Consider the following 12,794-nt stretch of genomic DNA (forward strand, 5'->3'; position numbering starts at 1 on the left):
ATCATCCATGAATGATCAAATGCGTAAAGCATTACAGACTTCATATTTTAGTAAATTACCCTAATATTTATTAATTGTATATTTATGAATTATTAATTTAGAGTTTTAATGGGACCTAATATTTATAAAGGAATTTTTTAAAAAATTATTATTTTATTATCTTATCGAATTTGATGATTTTTTACAAAGGCTCAAGTCGGGACCGGAAGATTTTATTATTTTAAAGAGTTTATTAATTTATAGAGGTTTTACTGTACTTCTAAAAGTCACTCTCCATCGACTTATAAATATAGGGTATCGTGTAGCTCTTACTTTCATTTTCTCTCGATTTTTCAGCAAGCTTCTTGCATATGTTTTGCACTCCACACAATTATCATCACTCTATCTTGATATTTCATCAAGTATTCAAGTTATTTCACTTATTGTACCATATTTTTTACCTTCAAGTTTTTCGATTATTCTTTTAGTAGACTCATTATTGATTTAAATATCAAAATATTAGCTTTTATTCTACAAATTAATACTCATTTAATTTTAAAATTTTATTAAAAATCTTTGGATTATTGTAGCGACTTGTATTATAAAAATCTCTTAACATTTAAATTAAAATCTCATCAATTACTATTGTTATTACTTTGTTGTTTTTTTTTAACTGCGGACCGATATCATCATTACAAGAGTCCAGGGCTGTCGTTCACTTCCGCGCATTAAGTTCAAATGTGTTTGTATTCGAGAAGTCCACGTCACTCCTGAAACTCCCCATTTCCCAGAAAATTTATCCGTTAGTAACCCCTGTACCCCACAACCGGCTAAATCCAGTCACCACCCCTCCAAATCACACCCTCTTCCCCTCCTCAGCCTTCCTCTCCCTCCGGTACCCGGTCACCACCTTCACTTCCAGTTGCAATTTCTTTTGATAGATTCTGAAGACCAATTAAGTAAACGAGCCTTAATGCTATATGTTTACTCCATAGTAAGGTATATAGCAGAAAAATATAGGGCTGTTAGTTACCTATTCTCCTTAGAGCAACCAAAATGGGCGGCGGCGGCGGCGGACTAAGCAAGCTAGGCACTGCACTCGCTACAATTTTTGCAATCTCACTGGTGGTGCTTTTCGCAGAACTCTTTTATGTCCTATGGCGCCGCCGTGTATTCCGCCGTCAAACGAATGCAGTCGGTGGTGGCGGTGGAGATGAAGTCTCGCAGTATTCTTCATCGGATTCCTCTTTCTCCTCCATCGCATCGTCCAAGGAGCTTCTGTATTTTTTCTGCATAAGACCGCAGTTTTGCTTCGATCGCAAGTCAGAGACTGTTAATGCTACGGCTAATGATCTCAGTTCCAATCAGCAGTCCGATATGGAAGTGGTTGATATTGACCTGTTGAAGATTCAGGGAATGTTCGGACCTCCTCGGTTTTTGTTCACCATCGCAGAAGAGGAGAGAGAAGACATGGAATCGCCTGCTGAGAAATCTCTGCGTCCTGCTGCTGAAAAAGACGTGAATAAGGATACTGGTGATTATAATAGAAGCAGGGTGAGCTTGGAGGAGTGTTTGAAAGCGGCAGAGGAGACGTCGACGGTGTCGGTGGAGATTGATGATTGCGGCGTAGACGATGCGACGCCGTATTCGACACCTTGCGATTCGCCGGTGTATTTCACTCCCTCGGCTTCTCCAGTTCACGAGGTGGTTGGTCATTGGTCGGTCACCGGAGGCAGGCATGATTAGTTCAACATAAAAACGGCACCGTTGGCGAGGTCAGACGTGTGTACATACTGGCAGTAGCAACCACCGTTGCGTTTAATTTTCTCGTCTTTTTTCTTTATGTGTAATATTAAGGATTTGATTAGTATAATTACAGCATTTCAGTTTCTGATTAGTATTTATATATTATTTTGGATGGAGCGTTCTCAACTAATCTCAACTGTTGTGCCGAATGCGGCCATACATATTAGATTAGAAGTTAGAATATATATGAGAAATTGTTTAAGGGACTAATAAGACTCTGGGGTACTGCTCTTGATGAATACGAAACATATCAGTCAAACATAATATGAAGTGATTTCCACAAAACAATTAATGTTTTTCTTTTGAATTATTTTGTATAGTTAGAATAGAATTAGTAAGCTCAAAACCTTCTTCTTATTCTGTATGATAAATATAAAGTAAGTATGAAATATTTTCTTTTTTATATATATATATAGTTTTATTAATTAATTATTTTCTCTTTTATTACGATTTAGAAATGAGTGAATTAATATTAGAACTAAGGGTGCTTGCGAGCCTGCTCGGGTTGGAGCTCGGCTCTCGAGCGCTAGCTCAAGCTCTATTTTTTTACGTTCATGAGCTTGCGAGCTCACACCTTTTCTTTATATTTTTTATTTATAAATATTATTTAAGTAGATATTTGATATTATATTAAATTTATATTCAATATTCACCATATATTAAAATATTTAGTCAATACATCTCCTAATTTAATTTTATATAAGAATAAAATACGGTATTTTTATTTATGTTGTTTAAAAACAAATGTAAGCAACAATTTAGTAAGTTTTGATACTTTTTTTTGTAAATAAATATTTAAAATTCACAATAAATTAGAATTATTGGTTAATATCTCATATTAATTTTAGATGTATTGAATATGGTAGTTTAGTTTATATTATCTAAAAGTCAAGCTAACTCAATAATTTATACATTTTAATAATTTTTTTTATAAATAAATATTTAATATAATGTATATGAATTTTATCGTTATAATTTACAACAAAATGCATTTATTTCAAAATTCAATATATTAGAATTGTTAGTCAATGTATCATTTTAGTTTTAGAATATACTAAAATATGGTATTAAGGTTTATATTATCTAAAAATAAGCTTAATCAATAATTTACTATATTTTGATAATTTTTTTATAAATAAATGTTTAATTTAATGCATATGAATTTTATCATTACAATTTCAGACCATCAAAACATAAAGCATTTATTCACTATATATTAGAATTATTAGTCCATAAATCTTATATTTCAATTTTAGATGGTATTAAAATATGATATTTTAGCTTATATATAAAAACAAGCTTAACCAATAATTTAGTATATTTTGATATTTTTTTGTAAATGAATATTTATTATAATGTATATGAATTTTATCATTATAATTTCATTTCCACTACAAAATGCATGTCTTTAAAATTCACCATAGGTTAGAATTGTTAGTCAATATATTATATTTTAGATGGTATTAAAATATAATATTTTAGTTTATATTATCTAAAAATAAGCTTAATCAATAATTCAGGACGTTTTGATAATCTTTTTATAAGTAAATATTTAATATAATATATATGAATTTTACAATTATATATCTCATCCACTACCAAAAAAATATTTTTTTATTACTTATCTTAATCTTATAATTATTTAATGTATATAAATAAATATATTAATTATCTCTATATTTATTAAACAAATAAATCAATTAATCAAGTATTATTAAAATTAAAATTAAAAAAGAAAAGCTGAAAAAGTATGATGGAGTCAGGAGATAGGAGATGTAAGTACGTAATGTGAGTATTGACTATTCACTATTGAGAACTCTTCCTCTCTCTAACTCTCTCTCTCTCGCCAAGTGAAGAAAAAATTGCAGAACTCTAGCTTTACCTCCACGAATCCATCGGCACACGGCACACTTTCTATCTGACTCCACCATTGCCAGGTGATTTTTTTGAAATTGTAAATTTCTTTTACAGTTTGTAAAAGAAATTTTTTGAGTAAATTTTGCTTTCAAGTTGTTTACAATTTGTACAAGAAATTTTTTGAGTAAATTTTGCTTTCAAGGTGTTTGATAAAATACCTCATTGAATTTTTTGTTTGTTGACTTTGTTTGGTTGTGCTTTGACTGGATTTTTGTTATCGTTCTTGTGAGTATCTATGCTTATATTTGGATGAATGTTTTGAATGTTTTTGTTTTGGCATTTTGGAGACAGAGTGAGAAAAATAGAGATAAGTAAGTATGTGTTTTGAGATAGATGGTATGTTTGGATTTGTATTTTGATATAATATAAAATAGTGTGAAATAAGTAGCTTAGGTTTGATGTTGGGATTTGGGAGACATGGGTTACTGTTGATTGTCAAATCATGTCTTTGAATATATATATATATTTAGTAATATATATATATGTATGTATAAAGTATTTTGTTTGTTAGTGAAATATAATATATATATTTATGTTAAGAGAAGAATAAAAAATAATAAAAAAAATAAATTACAATTGCACACCTAATAGAGGTGTGTAAAACACAAAACCAAACATAGCATATGTACATAATCCTTTTGATTTAGAGATGATCTTTTGTTCCTAATCTTAGTGGTTTGTAAAACTACTTATTTTATGAGGGGAGTTTTCCTCTATCGAGCTTTTACTAGAGCTCGCACTCGAACTCCAAACAATGTGCTCGAGCTTGCGTAGTTCAGATTTTTGGCCGATCTCGGCTCATTTGCACCACTGTTTACAAGAATGTCAAATATGTAATTTAAGTTGTGAAGTGTAGTGACACACATCATTTTTAACTAATTTATTAAGTGCTTAAGTGAGAGAATGTTATTATTTTTCAAGTATGATGGACTCTGAATCCAATGAGCTGGAAACAAAAAACAGTACTAAAAATTAGTGGTGGATGAGGATCCATTGATTGAGCCCATTAAATCTGAATCTTTATTGGGGATCCAATATCTTATTTAGAACCTCACTGACACTTTTTTCGGCTCCAAAGAAATTACATATTGGGTGAAAATTTTACAGTGGAAATATCGTCCTGCAATCTTCATCTGCCTCGTCCAGTAGACACATTGAAGCTACCGTGGTCCGTACTTAAGCGTGTGCCGCCCAATTACCGGCTGTTATGACCTGGTGCCAAAGAGTGCTACGCATTATTCCGTCTCGCCACTCCCTGTGTCTTTCCCGGTGCCGCTCTAATCTCGTTGTTTTGTCTTCCGATTTGGCCTTCGCTTTGAAGAGGTGAGTCACAATAATATTCATTCGGCAGCGGTGGCTTGTCTGGAGTGCTGAAAATATATACATAATTTCGCCTTTTTTTTTCCCCTTTGGTTTTCAAACAATTTATTTCTACACCAATACAATACTCTTTGTTAATTTAAAAAAAAAAAAAAAAGCTGGTGAAGAAATGTGTTGTGTCTGTGTCTTTGGTTTCTGTTTATTCCTTTGAAATGAGACACAAGCTGCGAACATATTTGTGTATGTTTGATGCCATTCGCTACAGCAGAAACGAAAACGTGAATTTGTTAACAAAGGAATTGCGTTCCGTTAGGGCTTTGGTTTTAGTATCGTGCTGAAGGAGGAATATTGGTCATATAGACAGTTCTGATTTTGCAAAGGAGAAAAGTTGGTCTCTTTGTTAGTTATATGCTTGAAGTCGTTTGGTTATATAATGCAGATATATGCTCTATAGACAGTCCCTTCAAGCTATTGTGTTAATTGAAGTCGTTCGTGCTGATTGTCTTTCCATATATCTACCAGTATCATATAGGTATTGTTAATACAAATGGAATCCCGCAAGCAAAGGAGCGCCTCTCCAACCTTTCCTAAATGGAGAAAAGTTGTCTATGGAGGGATGCAACCTGGTTTTGACGATAATCACACTGATGAGTCTTTCCTAGAAGACATGATTATGAATTGCAACGTTGTGAAAAGAGACCTTGTTAAGGTGATGGTGGACGCGGTCTCCATCTCTCAGTATTTGTGCATTGTTGCTCTTGTGGTTTTGGTCTGGACTTATACCCTCAGATCTATCTTTAGTGAAAGGTCTCTCGTGTTGCTTGACATTGTCCTCCTTGGGGCAGGCTTCTTTGTCGTTCTTTTAACGGCAGAAATGCTCTCGTTCGACCTACTGCTCAATTATGTCGTCAAAATCTCGTTTTTTATAACTGGTTTATACGTTTTATCTCCTATTTACCACACACTGACCAGATCCATAAGCTCAGACTCTATTTGGGCTTTAACAGCTTCTCTTGTCATACTCCATCTCTTTTTGCATAACTATTCTGGTTCCGCAGCTCCTGGGGCCCTTGAATATTCAACCTTCACAAGCAACATATCTCTTAATGCTTCTATAGTTGCTTCACTCCTAATTGCTTCTCGACTTCCATCAAGGCTTCATGTCTTTGCTATTGTGCTATTCTCCCTTCAAGTTTTCTTGTTTGCTCCATTTGTTAGTTATTGTATAAAGAAATACTCTTTCCGCTTGCATATATGTTTCTCCTTGGGGTTAATGGCCGCAACTCTGTTTTTCGTTTATCAATTGCACCGCTTGCTCTTTATTTTGCTGTTGAGTATATTGGTTTTTGTCAATTTGGTGTGCCCCTACTGGCTGATTAGGATTCAAGAATACAAATTTGAGATCAATGGTCCCTGGGATGAGGCTAAGCTCTGCTTTAAGATAATGGAATGAAACTGTTGTTTTTGTACATTTTGGAAGTTTGGAGCAACAATAGTTTTATCCTCCTCTCTTCAAGTTCCGGAAGTTTCTTACACTTTAAAATTATGAACTACCTCTTGAGCTATTGTGTATTTCATGGAATTGTGGTGTACATTGCTCCTCGAGATTATGTTCTTGATTTGCAACAAAGCATATGTTATAGACATACAGTTGATTTGCTAGTTTATGAGAGTATTTGGATGGCTAGGAATTTTGTGCGTTATATGTTGATTCTCTTCGAAATATAATTTTGTGATGTGAATCTTCCTACTCATCTGCCTGAAATTTAACTTTGTCAATGTCGTAATGCAACCTTTACATAACACAAATAATGGTAATCCCAGTGTTGGATAGAGTTGGACTGCGTCACATTTACCACTGTTGTTGAATTCTTAAATTTCAAAAATTTAAAGTTGATACAGGTTTCATGGACTTGGAGTGGTTCACCTTCTCCATCTTTGCTCAATGTGTAAAGATACTTGAGCCGTGAATATTTTGATGCATGCGATTTCACTTCGCCAGTTTTTGCATTTCCTTCCAGGCTCTAGTCCCTACAAGATTCAATTTTCTGAAACAGTTTATGTTGTTATCCTGATTACTTTTTCGTAACTATACACCAATTATAAAATAAATATATTATGTTTGTGATATAATTGGTCCAAATTTTGTCAAATTTAATTTGAGTTAGAATTTTATCAAGAATCTAGGAACATCATGAATTCATGATGGAAGAACAAAAGACTTATCCGCATAAACTCATGCACAGTCCTGCACACAATGATCGGCTTTTACCATATAGCCATATGATCCTAGTTTCACATCAAAAATCAAAGAATCAACCCCTAAAACAGAACCCGTATCCCATAGTAACATGTACCAGCTGATTCCTACAAAAGAATAAAAAATAAAGAAGTAATTACTAGAAGAAGAAGAGAAAGAGAGAGACCCTCCATTGGGACATTCAAAAGTCGTGGTAAAATGCGAAAATCACCACCACAATGCCTTGAGCCACACGACATCGCAATTCTGGCTTTGGTACGTTTTCCCACTCGTGCTCAATGGAATTTTGGTGTTGCAATGGATCGAGGGCCTCATCGAACCCCCTTTGATGAACAAGAATTTCGGTTGAATATGCAGATGAAGTCTCACATCAATGCTGAACATGCCCGAACTCTTCTCTTCGTTGTATTCAGACAACCCTTCATCGTCGAGCATGACGATGTTCTGCCCCTTGAACTCGGTTTTGATCGAACTCGTGCTATTCACCGGCTGAGAAAACGTCTCGAGTTCCTTGGTGGCGAATCTCTGGCCCCAGTAAAGTGCTTCGGCCTCGATGCTTTGGTATTCAATCTGGACGCGGGAGTTGGGGTTGTGGACAGAGATATTAAGAGCCAAGTTGAAGCGAAGCGTGTTGCCGTCGAGGTTGAATTCGGTGAGGGAGGCGTCGTTGGTGTAGGATTCGATGTTGTTGGGGCGTAGTATTAGCCACACGATTAGGAGTATAATTCCAGCGAGAACGACAAGGGTGCAGATAATTTGACATATGCATGTGCAGAGGCTCTTGAAGAGGCAGCCGCAGAGGCACTTGAAGAGGCAGCTACAGATGCCGCAGCAGCAGCAGCAGCACCCGTCGTCGGTGCTCCTGTGTTGCCGTCGTGGCGGTGGCGGTGGCTGCTGAGGGTAGGTGCCGTGGTATGCTCCGTTCGACATGGAACCGGCTCCCATATATGGGGGATGCGGTGGCTGCATGGGGGGAGCGTAGGGGCTATAGTGGGATCCATTGAGGTGGGATTGGGGCGGCGGGCCAACGCCGTAGTAAGCTCCGTCCAGCTTGCCTTTCGCTCCCATGCGTGGTAAGGAGCGAAAAAGTAGGATGGTTGGGTGGTTTAATTAGGACCGGTTTGGGGGTATGGACTATATGGACTAGAGATGTTTTTGTTTTACAACTTGGAACGGAGATTGTGAGTTGATATGTATAAATACATAGCGTGAGAGGCGGAGCCGGAGAAAGTGGTAAAAGCCCCGGAGAAATAGGACACGGACTAACTGTTATGTCTAAAACCTCTTAGCAACAGCCTCACAGTTTGGGTTTTAAGATATTTTTCCAAAAAAATTGAGTTTAAATTTTTAATAGGAAGAAAAAAGAAACGATATGGATATGGAGTATGTTCAATTGTTATGTAGCATAAGACTTAAGTAAGAAATAATATGGAGTATTTTATAAAATTAATTGTATTATTAATATTATTGTATTTATTATATTTATAATTGGTATTTTTTTTTTCAAAAAATGTATTAATTATGTCGAAAAATGTGATTATTGTCATCAAATCCGGTCTTTTTACTCAAATAATGTGATTATTTTCTATATAAGAGTTAAATTTTGTGACGTATAATTAATGGAGCGAATCGTGTTGGATTTAGAGATTCATGAACATTAAAAGGCTGGAATTATGACAAAGGTACACGTACTTTCTACTTAGACGAGTCTAGGATTGAAAAATAAATCAAAATGCTTGATACTGAATTAAAATTAATCAATAAAAGTTCTTTTGTATTTAATTTAATTTATTAAACTTTACAAATCAAACTTAAAAAGAAAAAAAAAACAGTTTGATAAACTTTTAAATTTGATTTGATCAATGCAAAAATAATAAAATATAGTTATAAATATCAGATTACTTGAAATCGATAAATATTTTGATTAAATTAAAACTCGTTTGAGTTCGTTTAGATTAATGACCGAACTAAATTCACACACAAATTTTCAAGTTGGATGACAATGCAATCAAATTTGAAGACTAAGGTCTATGAAAATCCACATTGCTTATTTACGTAGGAGAATTGAAATTAGAAGGCGTTAAAGCAAGCAGGAGGTTAAAAACAGATGGAGCCGACCCATCATCTGGAGGACGTGAATTTCGAATTCAAATCAGTAAATTGCAACGAAAAATGAAGAAATGGTACAAGTGGGGAGTTTGCATGTGCAAGAACGTCACCTAATCTTCACTACATTAAAGCATCAAGAGAGGCGTACACTGGTTGTTTTGAGACTCTTTCTGTGTTTAGAAGTTGCTGTTGCAATTTGCAAACTGAAAATGACCTTCATCGCAATGCCATGTGAAATATGAATCCACCTCCCCTAAACCAACCCCCACTCTTGGAATTTTTATATGTAGGAAACCTTTGATCCAACCAAATTAATAGAGACCAGATTTTCATTCACTTGTTATGTTATTGATCATATTTCTTAATTATACACTAATCAAATTAATATATATAGAACAAATCTGATTCACTTGTTATTTAATTGGTCATATATATTAATTATCGAAAAATAATAAAAGAGAATTTGACATGAAAAATAAATGTCATGTTGACGGCATTCTTAATTGAGGATAATTATGAGGCCCGTTTCTTGCTAACATGACAACCAATTAAGTTGAAGAGCCAAAGAGGTCTTAATTTTGTGGTTAAACTTGAGTTATATAAATAAATACCAGATTGATGGTTATAACCCATAATTAGATGTATGCACATTTTTTATTTATTAATTTATTATTCTTTTAATTTGACTATAATTCGATAATTATTGCAATTTATTGATCAATTGTTTTTTTTTATTAATGTAATGATTTAACTATTACTGCTATAATTTTTTGGGAAAAATACAATTTTACCCCAGTAATATAATAAATGAGTGAAAAATATATCTATATAAAAAAAAAGCAAATTAATTACTTCCTGTATTATAAAAAATCTAGCAAATTATTTTCTATATAAATTGTTATAAAAGAAGTAATTTACTTTATTTTTTAAAATATAAGAAAATAATTTACTAATTTTTTTTCTATAAAAAAGATTTTGTTCATTTTTTATATCATGTGGATAAATTAAATTTAGCAAATAATTTTTTTTTTCAATAAATACATAAATAATAAGAGTGGAAATGCGATTGTGGTTGATTCTCTTGCAATGGAAACAAAAGCACAACGCCGACCTTATCTCTCCATATCCATCCTGTCAACCACAACAGCCAGCAAACTATTATCATTGCCACACATCTTTTCTACATTCCGACCAAACCTTTGAATCCACTGTCTCAATTTTCCAAGTAAGAGTTTCACCTATATATGAATTTATACTCATACCACCCATCAATTATTAAATTAACACATAATAATAATAATAATAATAATCACAATAATAATCATAATATGTATGATTTGATAAATGACAACTTATATATATATATATATATATATATGAGTATAATTAACTCACACACACAATATTTTCAAAGTAGAACAGAAAATTATTTAATATTAATATTTCAATTAAGAGCAGTAAGCTTAATTCTAATTTGAGGAAAAGAACACATGATCAAGGCACCAGTTGCAATGAACCACATGGCCGTTGCCGTTGTGTATTTTGTAATATTCCTATAACAAAAAGTCACCAAACAGCTCACTACCTCCAAACACCAAACAATTATCAACAAATATAAATATATATATATATAGGAGTACCAGTAAAGGGATTATGGAAAGTTAAACCCACCACTTCAAAAGTATACATTAAATTAATTCCGGGAAAGAATGGGAGTGAAGAAGAAGCAAATCATTATCAAACTACAAGAATTAGAGGATAATTAACCCATTAAGCACTTCTAATTATAGAAACAATTATTGCATAAGTTCTCATTTCAATAACTTAAACATGGTACAATTCTTGTACAAGATCATACATTGCAGCTCTGTCTGCTTTCACCTCTTCCTCGCCTGAATGAATTATTATCGAGCAAAATGTACAATTCTCCAACGTATACAATACGCTCCAGAGATACATATATATATATGATACCAAAAAGATGGAAAACAACGGAAATTAAATTCTTCGGACGATTGATTATTGGTCCTGATTTGATTAGCATGTAATAATCCTATTTTTAAATGTTTTTTTTTTTTGAGAATTTTGATCAAACATTGACACTACAACTCTGTGAAAGCTGATACTTAACTGCGTTGCCGATGACAATTCCGGTGTTCTTGCTGTTTCCGAGGGGAATATAGGCGGGGCAGGAGACGTGGAGGTGGTAGCGGCCGGAGATGAAGGAGCCGACTGATGTGGAGATGGTAGCGGCCGGAGATGAAGGAGCCGACCTTCCACCTTACGCGGCCGTTAATTTTGATGGTCAGGGAGATGGCGCCATTGGACTTGTCCTGGCCGAGGGCGACGCCGTTATAGGGGGCGACTGGGACGTTGTTGCCGTAGATAAAGGGGGACCAGACGTTGACGTCCTTGTGGCCCTGGTAGACCGGCGGGATGACGGTGTAGTAGGTGATTTGCTGGTTGTGGTAGGTGGCGTAGACGTTCATCCTGTCGTAGTAAATGCCGATTTTGGAGTTGGGGTTGCGGGAGTTGACGGTGACTTGGACGGTGGTGGAGATGACGTTGGGGGCGGAGACGTTGAGGTTGAAGATAGTGGCGTCTTGGAGGGTGAAGCGGGGCTTTCTGGGCTGGAGGATGGACCAAATTAGGAGGATGATCACCAGGAAGATGAAGCTGAAGATGAGCAGACCGGCGCAGCACCGCCGCGCGATCTTTCGCCGGTCGCTTTCGTGGTGGTCGCAGGCTTTCTCCGACATGTTGACGGCGGCGGGAACGAGTTTAGCTCTTGGAGTTGGTTTCTGAGGTGTGGGAGTGAGGAGGAGGGATGGGGTTCGGCTGTCTACTAATATAGGCTCTAGAAGTGAGAAGGGTGGGTGCCTGGTGGGCCGCGCGGGTGGCCTTTTTGTTTGTGCCATTTTCGTATATGCCGTGACTAGAATGTCCAATTGTGTGTATGGAATTTTTTTATTAAAATTCAAATTAAATTAATTATAGAATAAGTATAATACATTTATCAATCACGTGATTAATTATTCTTTTTTAACTACAACAACCACATCATAAATATATTATACTTGTTATATAATTAGTTCAATTTCAATCGAAGTTGATCTGTGTTGGATTTTCCCCATCATGTATAGTATATACATTCGTGTAAACGAGGACTAATTAAAAAACTAGGCATTTTCTAAAAAAATAAAAATAAACATTCTTGATTTTAAAAAATTATATTGTTTTTGCGACAATTCTATTTCACATTACAAATTTCACCTAAAATATGAGCATACGTTGAAGAAACGGGGTAATTGAAGTCCCATAATTATATGATGACAGATATAATTTCTACCAATATATATAACATTGTGGAAAGAGGTGGATTGATATAAAAGAAAGTAAGTCA

At 34.6% G+C, this 12,794-nt stretch overlaps 4 protein-coding genes across 5 annotated transcripts; 2 read left to right on the top strand and 2 right to left on the bottom strand.

Moving 5' to 3' along the window:
* Positions 806-2,009, top strand: LOC105161709. The gene has a single exon (XM_011079497.2). It carries the CDS (start codon positions 1,036-1,038, stop codon positions 1,723-1,725), a length of 690 nt encoding a protein of 229 aa, XP_011077799.1. The 5' UTR covers positions 806-1,035; the 3' UTR covers positions 1,726-2,009.
* Positions 3,563-6,766, top strand: LOC105161710 (phosphatidylinositol N-acetylglucosaminyltransferase subunit C). Of its 2 annotated transcripts, XM_011079499.2 has the most exons (3): positions 3,563-3,722; positions 4,810-5,025; positions 5,545-6,766. In XM_011079499.2, the coding sequence occupies exon 3, from the start codon at positions 5,570-5,572 to the stop codon at positions 6,473-6,475; it is 906 nt and encodes a 301-aa protein (XP_011077801.1). In that variant the 5' UTR covers positions 3,563-3,722; positions 4,810-5,025; positions 5,545-5,569; the 3' UTR covers positions 6,476-6,766. The 2 variants fall into 2 exon arrangements, with proteins under 2 accessions (XP_011077801.1, XP_011077800.1); XM_011079498.2 differs by lacking the exon at positions 3,563-3,722 and having other exon boundaries at positions 4,366-5,025.
* On the bottom strand, positions 7,267-8,434 carry LOC110012013 (NDR1/HIN1-like protein 3). The gene has a single exon (XM_020694049.1). The coding sequence runs from the start codon at positions 8,348-8,350 to the stop codon at positions 7,490-7,492; it is 861 nt and encodes a 286-aa protein (XP_020549708.1). The 5' UTR covers positions 8,351-8,434; the 3' UTR covers positions 7,267-7,489.
* LOC105161711 (NDR1/HIN1-like protein 1) lies at positions 11,191-12,226 on the bottom strand. Its single transcript, XM_011079500.2, has 2 exons — positions 11,625-12,226; positions 11,191-11,584 (listed from the first exon to the last, which is right to left on the bottom strand). The coding sequence occupies exons 1-2, from the start codon at positions 12,148-12,150 to the stop codon at positions 11,481-11,483; spliced, it is 630 nt and encodes a 209-aa protein (XP_011077802.1). The 5' UTR covers positions 12,151-12,226; the 3' UTR covers positions 11,191-11,480.

Source organism: Sesamum indicum, linkage group LG5 (genome assembly GCF_000512975.1).
Source record: "Sesamum indicum cultivar Zhongzhi No. 13 linkage group LG5, S_indicum_v1.0, whole genome shotgun sequence".
NCBI classification, from domain to species: Eukaryota; Viridiplantae; Streptophyta; class Magnoliopsida; order Lamiales; family Pedaliaceae; genus Sesamum; species Sesamum indicum.

What these genes read in the sequence shown, in the direction of transcription:
- LOC105161710 (XM_011079499.2), top strand. Translation starts at nt 5,570, where the DNA reads ATGGAATCCCGCAAGCAAAGGAGCGCCTCTCCAACCTTTCCTAAATGG.
- LOC110012013 (XM_020694049.1), bottom strand. Translation starts at nt 8,350, where the DNA reads ATGGGAGCGAAAGGCAAGCTGGACGGAGCTTACTACGGCGTTGGCCCG.
- LOC105161711 (XM_011079500.2), bottom strand. Translation starts at nt 12,150, where the DNA reads ATGTCGGAGAAAGCCTGCGACCACCACGAAAGCGACCGGCGAAAGATC. An exon ending in CCGCTACCATCTCCACATCA is followed by an intron (nt 11,585 to 11,624) that starts GTCGGCTCCTTC and finishes ACCTCCACGTCT; the next exon opens with CCTGCCCCGCCTATATTCCC.
- LOC105161709 (XM_011079497.2), top strand. Translation starts at nt 1,036, where the DNA reads ATGGGCGGCGGCGGCGGCGGACTAAGCAAGCTAGGCACTGCACTCGCT.